The following is a 14,726-nucleotide window of genomic DNA, read 5'->3' as shown; positions in this document are numbered from 1 at the left end:
AATTGTACATAGTTTTTTTTAGTATAAAGATCCAACTTGTGTACATACAATCAAATTGCAACCTGTGTTGAAAATACTCAGTATCAATCCAAATTCTAAGACCTGGAGTCAAACATACCAGTGTTCTAAGAACACAATGGGTTTGTGTGGTGGCTTTAATTTAAAAAATAATTAAAATCTTCATGGTTGCTGTTCCTTATGCTCCCCTTCTGAAGCTCTCGGACATTCTTTTAGCTGCAGAGTCATCGGTCTATAGAGCATTGTATAAGTTGAGCAGTTTGAGTAGCTATTACATCATTCCAGCAGGGGGCTCCATAGTGTAGTAAGTTTGCATTAGTCTCACATTCTCCTCTCCATCCTTCCAAGATGCTGGGGGCCATTCTACAATATTGCACAAGACTTTGTGGAGCTTCAGAGGCTGAATCCATAGAATGTCACTCAAATCAATTGCCTCCTTGCTTATAAGTTTTGTACGTGTAGATCACTGGATTCTATTCTAGTAGTCTTTAATATTGGATACATGTTACTAGCAGCTGTCAAACCTTGTTTTCAAGTATGGTCACTTGAGATCCCAAAGGAGTTTAGTTCAACTCCTATTCAGTGTAGTAAAATGATTACTCTGCATCTGTCCTAAAGATGCATGTTAAGAGGTCAGTGTTACTCACCTTAAAAACTGTTAGTGTGTGTTGCTCAGCCCAAGAGGGCTGTTCATGGATAATGTCTAAAAGCCCCTCAACACACCCTTGTGCCCACCTAAGGGATCTTTAGGGAGCTGCTGAAAGCTCTCTTGTTCACCTTGCTGCACAGAGGTCTTCCTAAAGCTTTGCAGCTCTCTCCCAGAGGTTTAGGGGGCCAGCCTGTTAGAGCAGAGCCTCTTTATCCCCTCTTATTGGGGATCTGGCTGCCTTGCATGTGGAAGGAAACTGGGATGGAATTGATGCATGTGGCTTGTCTGAGTCCGGAAGAAAGGGCTGGAGGCTTGAGCTGAAATAAGAGCAGAGGCAAAGTGACCCATTGATCTTATTGAAAAGCTAATTGAACCTCTACCCTTTCTATCCCAGCCCCCGGGTGCTTTAACTCTCTGCATGGTCATATCTGAGATCTGCCAAGGCCACTGACCTCCAATCCAAAGGATGGGGGCGGGGGGTGGTCTAGTCAGAAGGACCTTTATCCATCCCATGCCTATTGTCTAAAGCCTATCTATATATGAGGGGCCTGGCCAGGCTTCATGCCCAGAAGGATCGGGGTTTCCCTCTGCTATATAATCTCAAATATAGCCTGGGGAAAAGTCCAGTCCTTGTCTCCCATCTCCTGGCACATGAGTTCTGGGGTGGAGGAAACATCTTTACTCTGCCTAAGAGTATGGTAGCTGAATCCCTTTCCCTACTGCTTGAAAGGGTGCAGGGAGTAATAAGGAAGGTGACTGAGGTTGAGTTTTGGCTAAACCTGCTGACTTAGAGGTGACTAGAGGCAGTGCCTCTGCAACTACCTGCCCTGCAAGTTGAGTTGTTTAGAGGAGCACTGCCCTAAGAGCTGAGTTTAATTGGCTGTGGCCCCTGCAGCCTCCCATACTGCTTCACCTTCCAATCTACTCTGCCTGAAGCTGCATCATTCCCAAGGCAATCACTTCCTTCTGGGGCTGTTGCCACTTCTTCCAGCCAGTGTGTGAAGATCCCACTGCCCTCCCATGGCGTGTCTCCTGGCCAAGGGCCTCCTGGTCCCCAGGAGAAGCATCAGGGCCACAACAGAGGAGGGGGAAGCTCTGACTGATTTGGGGATGAGGAAGAAGGAAAGTCCTTGAGTGGGAGGAAAGACACTGTGCCCCAAACTCTTCAGTTAACCAGGTTTTATGTACAAAAATGAGCAAGGACCAAATTCAGCTCTCCTTTACAATTGCATTGTCAATAGTATTGCACTGATTTATGTGAGAATGGAATTTGTCCCTTAAATATTTGTGTACACCAAACCTGGTGAGTTGCTGAGTTAGAGAGCAAACATCCTGTCATCTCACACCTTTTCTGAATATTACAGTGCAGATATAAACATAATTATCAGGTGTGAGACCATGGCTATCTTAAAACACGCACAATACTTGGGGAGAATCTCAACTGATTTTCCTCAGATGACCATAACATTTTTACAGAGAAGGATCTCAGGAGTTGTAATGAAAGCAGACTGGGTTTGGGTAAGCTGCTGCTGTGCTCCTTTTGGGTTTGGACTCTGGGAAGTTAGTTTTTCCTTTCAAAGGGAAATTGTTTACAGCTTTCCTCTAAAAGCCTTAATGAACATTAAGGTATAGAACTGCAGCTCCTTTTCGTGCTGCTTACAAATTAGGAGCACAATTTTCTAAATACTTGAAAAAGAAGTGTGTGCGTGACTCCCTACTCAGTTTTTTAATGCACAACTATTTAAAAATATCATTTAGAAGTTGTGGTAAATCTTACCTATTTTCTCCAACACTATGAAACCATAACTCAGTAAACCAATGTATAGGTGCTTTATTATTTAAATAGCGCATAAAGACTTTGTAAATTTCCTTATAGTTTTTCAAAACTTCATTTAACATTAGTTATTGTTGGTCTGATCAATAAAACTATACCATAAATTAGGAAATTTGAAGTCAAGGATTTAAAGGTTGTAAAGTCAAGCATGCTCAAGTTAGGAAATGACAGAATGAGTGTTGCTCATGCAACCTTAATTCTCCTCCCTCACCCTACCACCTTTGTATTCATTATCATACAGTCTTTAATTAAATGATCCAATATTATCTTTACAAAGGAACACTGGTTCGGTCAGTGCATGGGATCAATCTGCTCTGGGGATGAATCAAGATTTTTGTATTGTGTATATAAGATTGTCTAGTTTATTGTAGAAGTTGAGACATTTGTAGTGAATGAGATGGGACTGCAGGGAGAAAAAGGGTGGTCTCAGAGTTAGGGCACTTACATGCCACCCTACAAACTTGGATTCTATTCTTGCCTCTGCTTCCAAGTTCCTATGTAACATTGGGTAATTCAATGGGCAACATTAATTCTGGCATTTCCAAATTTGGGAGTGCTTGACTTTGCCACCTTTTAATCTTTTTTTAATTCTTAACTTATTTCCTATTTTTATGGTTTAGTTTATTGATGAGAGAAACTTTAATGAATGTTTAAAAAATTTTTTTGTAAATTCATAGAGTGCAATTCCAAAATGTTGGATCCTTTTATCCTATCAAGAACACTGGCTTCTCTGTGTCTCCCTAATGACTAGAAAACTAATACTAGAGAGATGAAAAGTCTCTCTACATCCCCAAACAGAAGAGGGATTAGTCTTGTATACTTTGATTTAGCTGTCCTGGATAGGCTGCCATGCAAAAAACTTAGACTGAACATCTGGGAAACAGATAAAATCCTAGCCCTACTGAAGTCAAAGGGTGTTTTTGCCAGGATTTCACCCATGGTCTTTATTCCTTGATATTAGTTTATGTAAACCTCTATCACATTTCTAATGTATATTCTCTTCATTCACTGATCACCATATGGCCACAGTGCCTTTCCTTCATTGTTGCCTTTTCTGTTCCCACTGCCAGTTTCTTTCTTGCCCTCTGGGAGTTACATTCTCTGATCTTTGGATTGCTGATATAATTGCACACCTAAAAGAAAAGTCATTTTAATTGGGGTGGGGGGTGGGGAAAAGTGGTGGTCTCCTCCATCCCATCAACAGTGCCTTTTAGCTGTCTGGTTGGTTAGTTATTAACAATCACTTTAACATAGGAACATAAGAATTGTCCAGCTAGCTTAGACTCATGGTCCATTGAGTCCAGTACTCCAGAAGAGGTCTATGCCACTGCTTTAGAGAGAGGTTAAAGAAACCTTGCATTAGGCAGATATATATTTGAAGAATGTTTCTGTTTTTTGGCAAGCAGTGTACAGTTTTACTTTGAGAAAACTAATCCAGGACTCAAGGGAGAGAAGTGAAAGAAACAAAGTAAAGATAATTTAAATTCAATATATTTTTATTCTTTGTAAATACAATGAGTACAACTTTTTAACTTCACAAATCAGTTAATCCACTTTGTACAAGAAAAGTTTTACTCATTCTATGATAGTTCAAGTGCTGATTTTTCTCAGTGCTAGTTCCTAATAACAAATCAAAATTTGAAAAGTACAGCAGCTATCTTTAAATGTTTTTTCTACATTTTTCATAGGTATAGTCTTATATCAAATAAGCAGCTTATAACGTGTGTGTGTGTGAGAGAGATCGAGAGATCAAAGCTTTAATTAGAACCCGAAGTTTTCTAAAAAGGCATTGGAGAGTCTTGGAGACTATTAGCATTGTATCAATTGACCATCTGTATTTCTTCATAATTATGTTTTTTTTTCCGTTGTCTTTTGTAAGTTATTTCACCTTTCTGCACATCTCATTGACACAGAGTTTGGCCACCATTGCCTTTGGTTTCAGCACTATGCCAATGGGACAGCGATCAGCTCACTGAATCAATCATCTCCATTTTATTTGGTTTTGCTGTTTTAGTCTTTCTTACTTGACTATTATTCATTTTTCCTTTTTTGTTGTGTGTAAAGCTCTTCTGTCTTTGAGATGTTAACCAAACTGAAATTCTGATGATTTGCATCAAAGTTTATCAGTTCATTTTACAGGAAGGCCTGTTCTGTTGAATCCAAAATGTAACTGCCAGCATAAGCTACTTTTAAAATCAGTTCTGAAGGCCACATTATGATGTATTACAACAGAAGCAATGTTCTGGTAACCTGGTTTTAGATGTTGTCTATAATATTATGAACATATTCACCATATAAGCTACTTTAACAACAGATCTGAATGCCACCTCATGACGCATTATAAGAGATGCAATGTTTGGTTACCCAATGTTCCAAATGAAAGAACTAAAGTATTTTCTTTTTAGCTCAGATTTCCCAGCTAAGTGATAGAATCGTAGTCTTTCTTAACTATGACTGACAAGTGAATTGCCACCGCCCTGTACAAAGAGAAGCAGCCAAATTCCATCCAATTCACTTTTTCTGTAGAGCAAAACACTCTCTCCATGCTTTAAATCACTGTTCAAGGCAGAAAAATCATATCTAATGGGACTTTTTTTAAAATTTCTCAATGAATTTAAAAATTAAACATTCCCAGGCTTATACTTCCTGTAGATTTTGTTAGTTGAGGCTTATTCTCCATAGATAAGTTCTTATCAAACTGTCCGTCCTGATTGTTTATTTTTAAGGTGGTTTATATATCACTGGATTTGTACATATCTGAAAGCAATCTTGTAATTGGCACATTCCCAATGGTTTTTTTAAAAAACACTTCTTCTATTGTAGATGGACTAATTGAACGTAAAGCTGGCAAAAGCAATAAGAGTTTTCCAAAACGGCAAGGTTGTGTGGGGTACCTAGAATACAAAATGACAAAGAATGTTACTGAGGTGTCATACGTTTCTCCAAACAGCAAAATCACTTATCTTAATGAGCAACAAAACCAAAATTAAGCAAATTGTAGGGTTTGGTTCTGGCTGGATGAAATCCTATTTGCCTTCTCATAAAAGTAGATATGTTGACTTTAATGGGAATGCTGACATGAGTGAGGTAAGCAGGCTTTGGGCCACTGTTTCCACATTTGTAGTTTGGCCATTTTGTTTGATCTCTTAGATGAATAATATATAGAAGGCCAAACTCTGCCCTAACACCTCAAACAATAACCTTGAATTGGGTGTAACTCAGAAGAATTTGGCCCATGTTAAATAAACTGGGTTTATTGGATTGGAAATTCAATCTACCCAGTATGCTGCAGATGTTTGAGTGCAGTGTCACTTTTAATAATTGACATTTTGAATACAAAATTCTGAGTGAGAAGCAACATTTCATTCCCCCTGAAAATATACATCTATAAAAGGTTATCTTCCATCTTTGTTAGCCACAGAATTCTTCCCAGCTTTTAAAGATGAAAACAATATGGGCCTGATTCTGATCTTGCTGGTGCTGATTTTTCACCAGTGTAACTCGGCTGACTTTGGAGGCATTACTCTGGATTTTGCACTGCTGTAAGTAAAAGGAGAATCAGGACCACTATCAGAAACATTTGGAGCCTGATTCTCTGATCTTCTATCACTTTCACTAATGTAAATCAGAAGTCACCTCATTGAAATCAAAGGACTTGCACTGGGGTAAAACTAGAATGAGAGCAAAATTAGGCCTCCTTCTTCACATGTCACATAATAAAAATACAGGATGAAATCCTGACTGAAGTCAATGGAGTTTTCTCATTAACTTCAATGGAGCTAGGCTTTCACCTACAAAATTTCCAACATTTTTATGAAAATATATCAACGTACAATGGAAACTTCCAAGACATTCCAAGGTTATTGCATAGACAAAAGAAAATATCCTCATATGATGGGTCCTAGCTCCATCAAACACGGCCAACAATATTTTTTGCATGTCCACCTTTCCAGAAAAGTAGCAAAGACTTTGATATGCCTAAAACTTGTGGTGAAGAATTATGCTGTTCCTAATTGCTGCCTTTATTTAGACTGCAAGATTTATTTACAGTGTATAGTCATTCACTGCTTTTTACCCTTGTGGTGCAGAACTCAGCATTCCATTCTTGTACAAATACCAGTGGAAAAGTACTATCTATCTAGTCTGTAGTACATATTGCTTTGGCATCTATGCTGACAGGCAGCCTCTCTCTATTGTTCCACTGCTCTGTGCCTTATGTTTACCTCAGAAACATGGATCACTCTGGAACCATGAGACGGTAGATCCTCAGTTCATGCCTGTTCTCACAACCCACTTGTTGGTTCTCACAAGGCGGTATTCTCCTTTCACACCAGTGTAAATCACTGATGTAAATAGTTATACTGGTGTAAAACTGGTGTAAGTTAGAGGACTTCCAGAGCGTTTACCAGTGGGAAAGCTGAGTTTGGAAAGAGGACCATGTCATGTAAAGCAGCCACTTCCTGGCTTCTCCCACTAGCTGGCCATGTAACCCTATCTCCCATTGAGCTCCAATGGCACATTATTCATGTGAAGGGGCTTCAATGGGGGTGGGAAGAGCATGCCACACAGCTGCTGCTTTTTCGTTTTTTAGTATGTACTGGACAGAACTGGCTGGTATTTTTGTTTGCTCACATCTGCAGTGAAGGATTCTATCTATAGTCTAAACAAAGGACATCAAAGATTTCTGCCAGTGAACATAGTTTTTAAGAGAAGACAATTTTTTAAATGTCCTTAGATTTGCAAAATAAATGCAGATGGTGGTGGAACTTCAGTTTAGGTTATAGCTAGGCTTGGCAGGATTCATTTTTTCCCCTACAATTTCAATTGATTATATTAATGTTTATTTGTAAGCATTTTTTATTTTTATATACTTAAATTTTCACAGTTGCACGGAATTCTGGGAGCTGGGGTCAACATACAAAGTAAACATCCCGAAAGTCAAACTTTGATAAGTTCTCAAGCAGCATTGTTCTTACTTTTGCCTATGTGTAAATGTTGATTATTATCAATGGAAATATTTTTTCATCGGTTTGTGTGTGTACAGTGAAATGGATATTTACTGATATTTATTGATTAAAAACCTAATCCTTTCAAGGCTAGTTATAGTAGTATTTGGTGCTGATGCCGGGGGTGTTTCCCTAGGAGTACTTTGTCATCTGGCTTCACACATGTAACTCTCAGATCACTGAATTACATCCTCTACTGGAGATTTTATTTTATTTTATTCTATATAGGTTCTTATACCATGCTCATCACCATAGTATTTGTGTGTGTTAAGCAATATGACTAATGTTTGTCATGGTATGTGTGTGTTCTCTCATCTTCTCACTGGGGAGAAGTGTGTGCAATGGAGTATTTTGTTTTGGATTTTATATTTAAATGATACATAACATATACACACACAGACATGTTGCTATGTGTTTATGTTAGAGAAGGCAAGGTCAAAGATGTGCCTAGTGCATGGAGCGGAAGGTGATGAGATTTGTGATGGTCCTTAGTTTTTGGGAAAGTTCGTACGACGGTCTTGGGTTGGCCCGTGAGAGAGCCCTGTCTCCCACACAGGCAGGCTTCACCCTTATTGTACAGAGTTTCATTGTGCCATAGGAGAAAAATTGTTGGTGGAAGTTGTAGCCTATAAAATGGGTTAGGTCAAGAAATAAAGAGAAATTAGGCTTTGGCTTTAATTAGGCTAAGTATAGAGGAGTATGGGAAATTGAGTTTGTTAGTGTGAGTAAAAGTTAGACAGTAAGATGGGAAAATTGAAGTTAGCAAGGACGTGACCTAGGGTTATATTGTGCTGTGTTTTGGTTAGAACTGGTTTTGGAATGGTTTTTAATTAGCATTTTTGAGAATTAGGAATGTTTTACTAAAATGCTATGAACACCATTAGCATGGAAAGAACATTGGTGCAAATGTTAATTTAAATAATGTGTAATGTGAAGAGCCAATGTAGAGGTGAAGGAAATGTGACTAAGGTAATGGATAGGTTTAATGTTAATTAGTATTATCATGGGTTATGTAAGTAATAGCCTTTTAAATTGGATGACGCTCCAGCTAACACCAAAAGGGTACTATTAGTTTATAAGATAAGGCTGTACTTTATCTGGTTGTCAGTGGACTGATCGTCTATTGATACACCATTCCATCTTTGAATGTGAGTATAATTGTAGTATTGTGTAAATGGTAATTGTATGCCTGTTTGCTTAACTAATCATTTTTCTCTTTTAAAAAAGTTTGGTTCTGTAATTCAAAGTGTCATCTAGGGTTCTCTACTAAGTTAAATTGTCTAAGTGACCTTGAGGCTTAAACCTGAAAACTAAGTTTGGTTTATTATATTCTTAGCTTTAGTGATTTAACATTAATTGACAACGTTTAAAATTCAAGGTTACAAAAGTGGGAGGAGGCCCAGGTTGAAAGCATTGAGTCTAAGTGTTGTCCCTTTTCAGAATACTCATTTAAGAAGAGGCAGTTTGGTGATATTGAGGGAAGTACATCTGATCTATGACACTAGACAGAATCTGGCTAAAAAGTTCAATTAATATTTCAAGCTGACATTTTGGAAGGGACATGAGGGTAGGTGACAAAAGAATGGGTAAATGGAGATGCACCAACTGGAGGTTAGACCTCTTTTTTTTTTTTTTTTTTGGGTTCACCTCCATGTCCACGATGGAACCCTGAGGATTCTCCCTTCTCCCCCACTCTTGTGCCTCTACTCAAGTTCCCCCTGCTCCAGGCCTTGCATTACAGCCAATTTATTTCTAGCTAAGGACTGGACAACATGCCTTTCAGAGCTCCATCACCCATAGCTCCTGAAATGACTGGAGGAGTCACTATTGAATGAGATGCAAAGCACACCCTTCCTCTCTGTCTCCTTTCTTCCCCACCCAATTGCCTAGTGAGTTGCTTTGGCAGTAGTCCTCCTAACCCTTGTGGTTCAGGGCTGGAGGATAGTTTTAAAAAGTATTCAAAGCATGGTGCTCTAAAGTGTGGTCACATTAAGACAACTGCTCACATAGTGAGAATAACAGTGGTTTTCTGCATAATACATTTCACACATTCCCGGTTTCACCCTTGTTAGTTTCACAAAGTGGCAACTACAGCTTTTATAGTTGGTGTAAAAGGTTTCTGTATCTCATATATTTTATACTGAACAAGATTGAAATGAGGTTTTCCATATAAACTATTATTTTCATCATCCTGGGTAAGATGGCACTGAGCTAGGAGTCACAAGATCTGAGTTTTTCTATTTCCAGCTCTGCCATGACTCACACTATGGTCTTGGACAAGTCACTGCCTCCATTTCCTTATGTGAAAAATGGGAATAATACAATAAAAGATTTTGAGATTCTAAAATTTAAAGCACTGTATGTGATGTTTGTTGTTGCTATTAAATACAGTAAAAGACATGCAAAATCTCCAGTTTTCTAAATGTATTATGTTCCTTTTTAGGTATCACATACCATGAAAAACTCCTTTTTTCATTTTCCCACTTATTTGAATACATTCCATGTTCCCCATTCCGTTTGGATAACCCAAGTTCTACTATAGGCATACAGTCACTGTGAAGATGGTATGAAATCCCGGCTCCACTGAACTCAATGGACGTTTTGCCATTGACTTCACCGAGGTCAGGATTTCACCCAGAGTGTTTGAAAAAAGTATTCAAAGAAAATATTGATCACCTGGTGTGGATATAACTGTTCAGAGTGAGCTGAGCTTCATCTTGAAGAGCTGCAATGGCGGCAGCATTTCGAAAACTTCTCAGTTCAGAACCACTGTGTGTAGGTACTGGAAAGCAGATCAGTAACTAGTCAGGTGGACTCTTAAGAAGGTCAAAATATTTAAGATTTAATGTAAAAATAAAAATGCATTTTTAAACATTTAATTTTTAATATTTAAAGTGTAACACTGCCTATCAGAATTCAACAGCAGAAAACCAATTAGCTGATGTTATCACATCTGTTTTAAAATGACAGTATAGACTTTGAAGTAGCTAACCAGCGAAATGGCTAGCTATCGAAAAACAAGAGATTATTTCTGCTTACCAGCTTTAAAAGTGACAATGCATTTGAGACAGGCAAATTCAGTAGCATCTAGCCGAAGTTGTCTAAATCTAGCCACAACCTCCTGTAAAGCCTGTATTTCTGAAATAATTTTATTCAGCTTCTGAGAATCTGTATTGTCACCATTCATGCCTAGAATAGAAACATACGAAAAAATACTCTTTATTAAGGCATTTGCATTAATGTATATCGATTTCTGACACAATCCTCTATCAATATCTATTCAATTGTCACTCTTAGATATCCGATTCCATTTAAACTGACTATATTGTATGAAAGTTAATATAAAATCTTCTCTTGGATGATAACAAACACAGTAATTTGCATTTAAATGACAATGCAAGCAGTCATGAATACAACAAAACAACATTATTTGCATTTAAATATAGATTTATAAATGACAGGTACGCTCTATTGTTCAGCGGGAATTTGTTATTCTTTACATGTTGTTCTTTTTTCAGTAATGTATTTTTATGGTAATTTCTATAACAAAGTCATTAAATTGTGCAATTCTTACCAGATACAGCCAGTAGAGTGTTAGCATCAACTGGAATGGCCCATTGTGCTATTCCTAGAACAAACAGTTCTCTCCAAGCATCTTCCAAAAGCATCAGCTGCCATACAATAGATGTACAATATAACATGGTGTATAATTTATAGATTATAAACATTTTCAATATGTAAATTTCTGTTATTTTAAAAACTGCTTTAAATGTCCGCTTTTGTATTTTCCCCTTTGAATATTTTAGCTCTTCCTTTATCTTTTTGATGAGGTGTATATGGATAAGAATATCCCTGGAAGAAATATTACTAGTATTAATTATTTGTATTACTTGAGAACCTAAAGTCCCCACCCACACTCATGGCCCATTGTGCTAGATGCTGTGCAAACATAAAGAGGGAGAGAGACAATCCCTGCCCCAAAGAGCTTACACTCTTCATAAATATCTACTCATATTTTTCAAAAGCAGGCTTGCTCAGTAAGTGCTCTCTTCTCCTCCTTAGTGTCAATAGACATGTGTATTGAGAGCAGAATGTATGCCGGATCGTTCTTTTAATAATTTCTGTACTATTAGACTTTTTTACCCTGAAAACATGTGATTTGTGAAATGAGTGGATTACTAGGTGGTGGCCTGAACTGGCACCTTTGGATAGAGTGTCCATTCAAAGCACTACTACACAATGACAGGCATGCTCTCCTTTACATTGAATCCACAGTTGGTTAAACAAATCTATGCTCGGTTAAAAGACAATAACAAGGTATATTAAAATCTTATTTGTTTTCCTACTTTTGCTGAAAAGAGCCCTTGAAAGCTGGACACAGAAATCTGGTTACTTTAGAGTGAGTCACAAATCCAAACCCTAGAATGTCACTGAACTTTAGGGAAGTTCGAATCTGGGTCCAAACATCTTGGATTGTCCCTCCTCAACAAGGGACGAACCCCAACTCCACAGCCAAACACCTGTGGAGGTTGGCGCCTCTCTGATTTGGATCCAGATGTTGCAGCCAGTGCTATTGTTTGTTCTCCATAATCTTTCCACCCTAATTTGTTTTTGTAGATTTTTTTTCCTTGTGAGGGCTGAGTAGTGGACTCTGTGCCCAGTTCCCTTTTCTGTTTTCACTGAGGCAATCCTATTGATTTAAGGACAAATACACTGTAGGCGTGACAGGAAAATTAGGGTCCTTAGGATTTACAGTGGCAAAGCCAGCAAAGAATAATTTAAGTGCACATGTGACACTTTGGCTTAGCCTACCTCCTTTGCATGGACATAGAGGGGCCCTATACCCAGCTGAATCTCATCAGTTCCATGGCATGGTTTGAGGGGCACACCACAGAGAGCACACACAGTTGGGACTCGATGCCTCTTTGTGGTCCACAACAAGATGGAGGTGACTTTGTGAGCAGAGCAGGACTAGGCTCAGGAAGGATTGGCTGGTGGCTTTATGATTATGATGATATATTACCCAAAACCCCTACAAAGAAGGGAGGCATCACACAAGGGCCTGTGGCTGCTACTGTCACCCTAAGACTTCAGTAGCAGTTGGAAATAAGTTTTACTGGTGTTATGCAGTTGGCAGGAAAAGAGAAGAGGTCCCATTCTCAAGACTCAGGATAACACACACTTAGACTTATAGTGTTGGTCAAAGATTTTGCTGAGAAAACACTACATGGATTCTGGAGATGTAGGGTATACTGGGAACAAGGGAAGAATACATTTTGGAACTGTTGAGTATAATGATGTCCCTTTATAAAATAGAATCCTTTCAATAGAATTTTGTTATTCTTACACCTCTGAATTTAAAGAGATGCATTTCAGTTGCACTGAAATCATCCAACAATTGGAAGTTTCTTATCTAAGTTCTAATTTTTAATACCCAGTGTTTTAAGCCATATTGTTTTAATTAGATTCAGGAGAGCTCTCCCAGAGTCAAAAGTCATTACAGCGCTACTAGAGAGACAAGGTGGGTGAGCAGTACTTAATTTGTACTGAAAGAGATGCTGGGGCTCAATCAATTTTTTTACATTCATAACTGATGCCGCAAGCCCAGAGGTGCCAGGGCTATGACCTGCCAAGCCTAGACGTATCAGGGCTCAGCCCTGGCACAAATTAAGCACTGTGGATAAGGTAATACCTTTTTAGGTCAAGTAAAAGATATTACCTCACTCACTTTGTCCCTTTAATATCCTGGGACCAACATGGCCACACCACCACTGCATTCCAGAACTATGACCATCATGACATCACAGTTACCTTTCTGCACTATCTACTTAGACTTTGCAGAACTTTTATTCAACTCTAATAAAGAAATTGTGACTGAAATGTAAATGTGTGTCTCTGCACATAATAAAGGTTTTAATTAATTGCATTGGCTTTTATAGTAACAGAAACTGCCCAGTGATATGAAATTATCTGAAGTACCATATCCATCTCAGGTTTCTGGTGAGAGAAACAGAACTTACATTACACTGAAAACTACTAACCAGCCATTCCTTGTGCCTTATAGAGAACTGATATTTCATTTAGATATGCGGGTTCATTTAGATATGGGAGTCTACTACAGGCCACCTAATCAGGCGGAAGAGGTGGATGAGGCTTTTTTCAAACAACTAACAAAATCATCCAAAGCCCAAGATTTGGTGGTGATGGGGGACTTCAACTATCCAGATATATGTTGGGAAAATAACACCGCGGGGCACAGACTATCCAATAAGTTCCTGGACTGCATTGCAGACAACTTTTTATTTCAGAAAGTTGAAAAAGCTACTAGGGGGGAAGCTGTTCTAGACTTGATTTTAACCAATAGGGAGGAACTTGTTGAGAATTTAAAAGTAGAAGGAAGCTTGGGTGAAAGTGATCATGAAATCATAGAATTTGCAATTCTAAGGAAGGGTAGAAGGGAGTACAGCAGAATAGAGACAATGGATTTCAGGAAGGCCGATTTTGGTAAGCTCAGAGAGCTGATAGGCAAGGTCCCATGGGAATTAAGACTGAGGGGAAAAACAACTGAGGAAAAACAACTGAGGAAAGTTGGCAGTTTTTCAAAGGGACGCTATTAAGGGCCCAGAAGCAAGTTATTCCGATGGTTAGGAAAGATAGAAAATGTGGCAAAAGACCACCTTGGCTTACCCTTGAGATCTTGCGTGACCTACAAAATAAAAAGGCGGCATATAAAAAATGGAAACTAGGTCAGATCACGAAGGATGAATATAGGCAAATAACACAGGAATGCAGAGGCAAGATTAGAAAAGCAAAGGCACAAAATGAACTCAAACTAGCTATGGGAATAAAGGGAAACAAGAAGACTTTTTATCAATACATTAGAAGCAAGAGGAAGACTAAGGACAGGGTAGGCCCACTGCTCAATGAGGAGGGGGTAACAGTAACGGGAGACTTGGAAATGGCAGAGATGCTTAATGACTTCTTTGTTTCGGTCTTCACTGAGAAGTCTGAAGGAATGTCTAGTATAGTGAATGCTTACGGGAAGAGGGTAGGTTTAGAAGAGAAAATAAGGAAAGAGCAAGTAAAAAATCACTTAGAAAAGTTAGATGCCTGCAAGTCACCAGGGCCTGATGAAATGCATCCTAGAATACTCAAGGAGTTAATAGAGGAGGTATCTGAGCCTCTAGCTATTATCTTTGGGAAATCATGGGAGACGGGG

The 14,726-nt window shown here is 38.6% G+C and overlaps 1 protein-coding gene across 2 annotated transcripts in view; it reads right to left on the bottom strand.

Moving 5' to 3' along the window:
- Positions 1–4,031: 4,031 nt before the first annotated feature.
- The window catches only part of NR2E1 (nuclear receptor subfamily 2 group E member 1), a 29,639-nt gene continuing 18,944 nt past the window's right edge, over positions 4,032–14,726 (bottom strand). For both annotated transcript variants that reach the window (XM_030556066.1, XM_030556065.1), the window contains exons 6-9: positions 11,082–11,178; positions 10,547–10,696; positions 10,184–10,289; positions 4,032–5,395 (exon numbers count right to left, since the gene is read on the bottom strand). In XM_030556066.1, coding sequence (XP_030411926.1) covers positions 5,233–5,395; positions 10,184–10,289; positions 10,547–10,696; positions 11,082–11,178 — 516 coding nt within the window. In that variant the 3' untranslated portion in view covers positions 4,032–5,232. The remainder of the gene's footprint in view (positions 5,396–10,183; positions 10,290–10,546; positions 10,697–11,081; positions 11,179–14,726) is intronic.

Source organism: Gopherus evgoodei, chromosome 3 (genome assembly GCF_007399415.2).
Source record: "Gopherus evgoodei ecotype Sinaloan lineage chromosome 3, rGopEvg1_v1.p, whole genome shotgun sequence".
Lineage (NCBI taxonomy): Eukaryota > Metazoa > Chordata > Testudines > Testudinidae > Gopherus > Gopherus evgoodei.
This window is presented reverse-complemented; position numbering and strand designations above follow the sequence as displayed.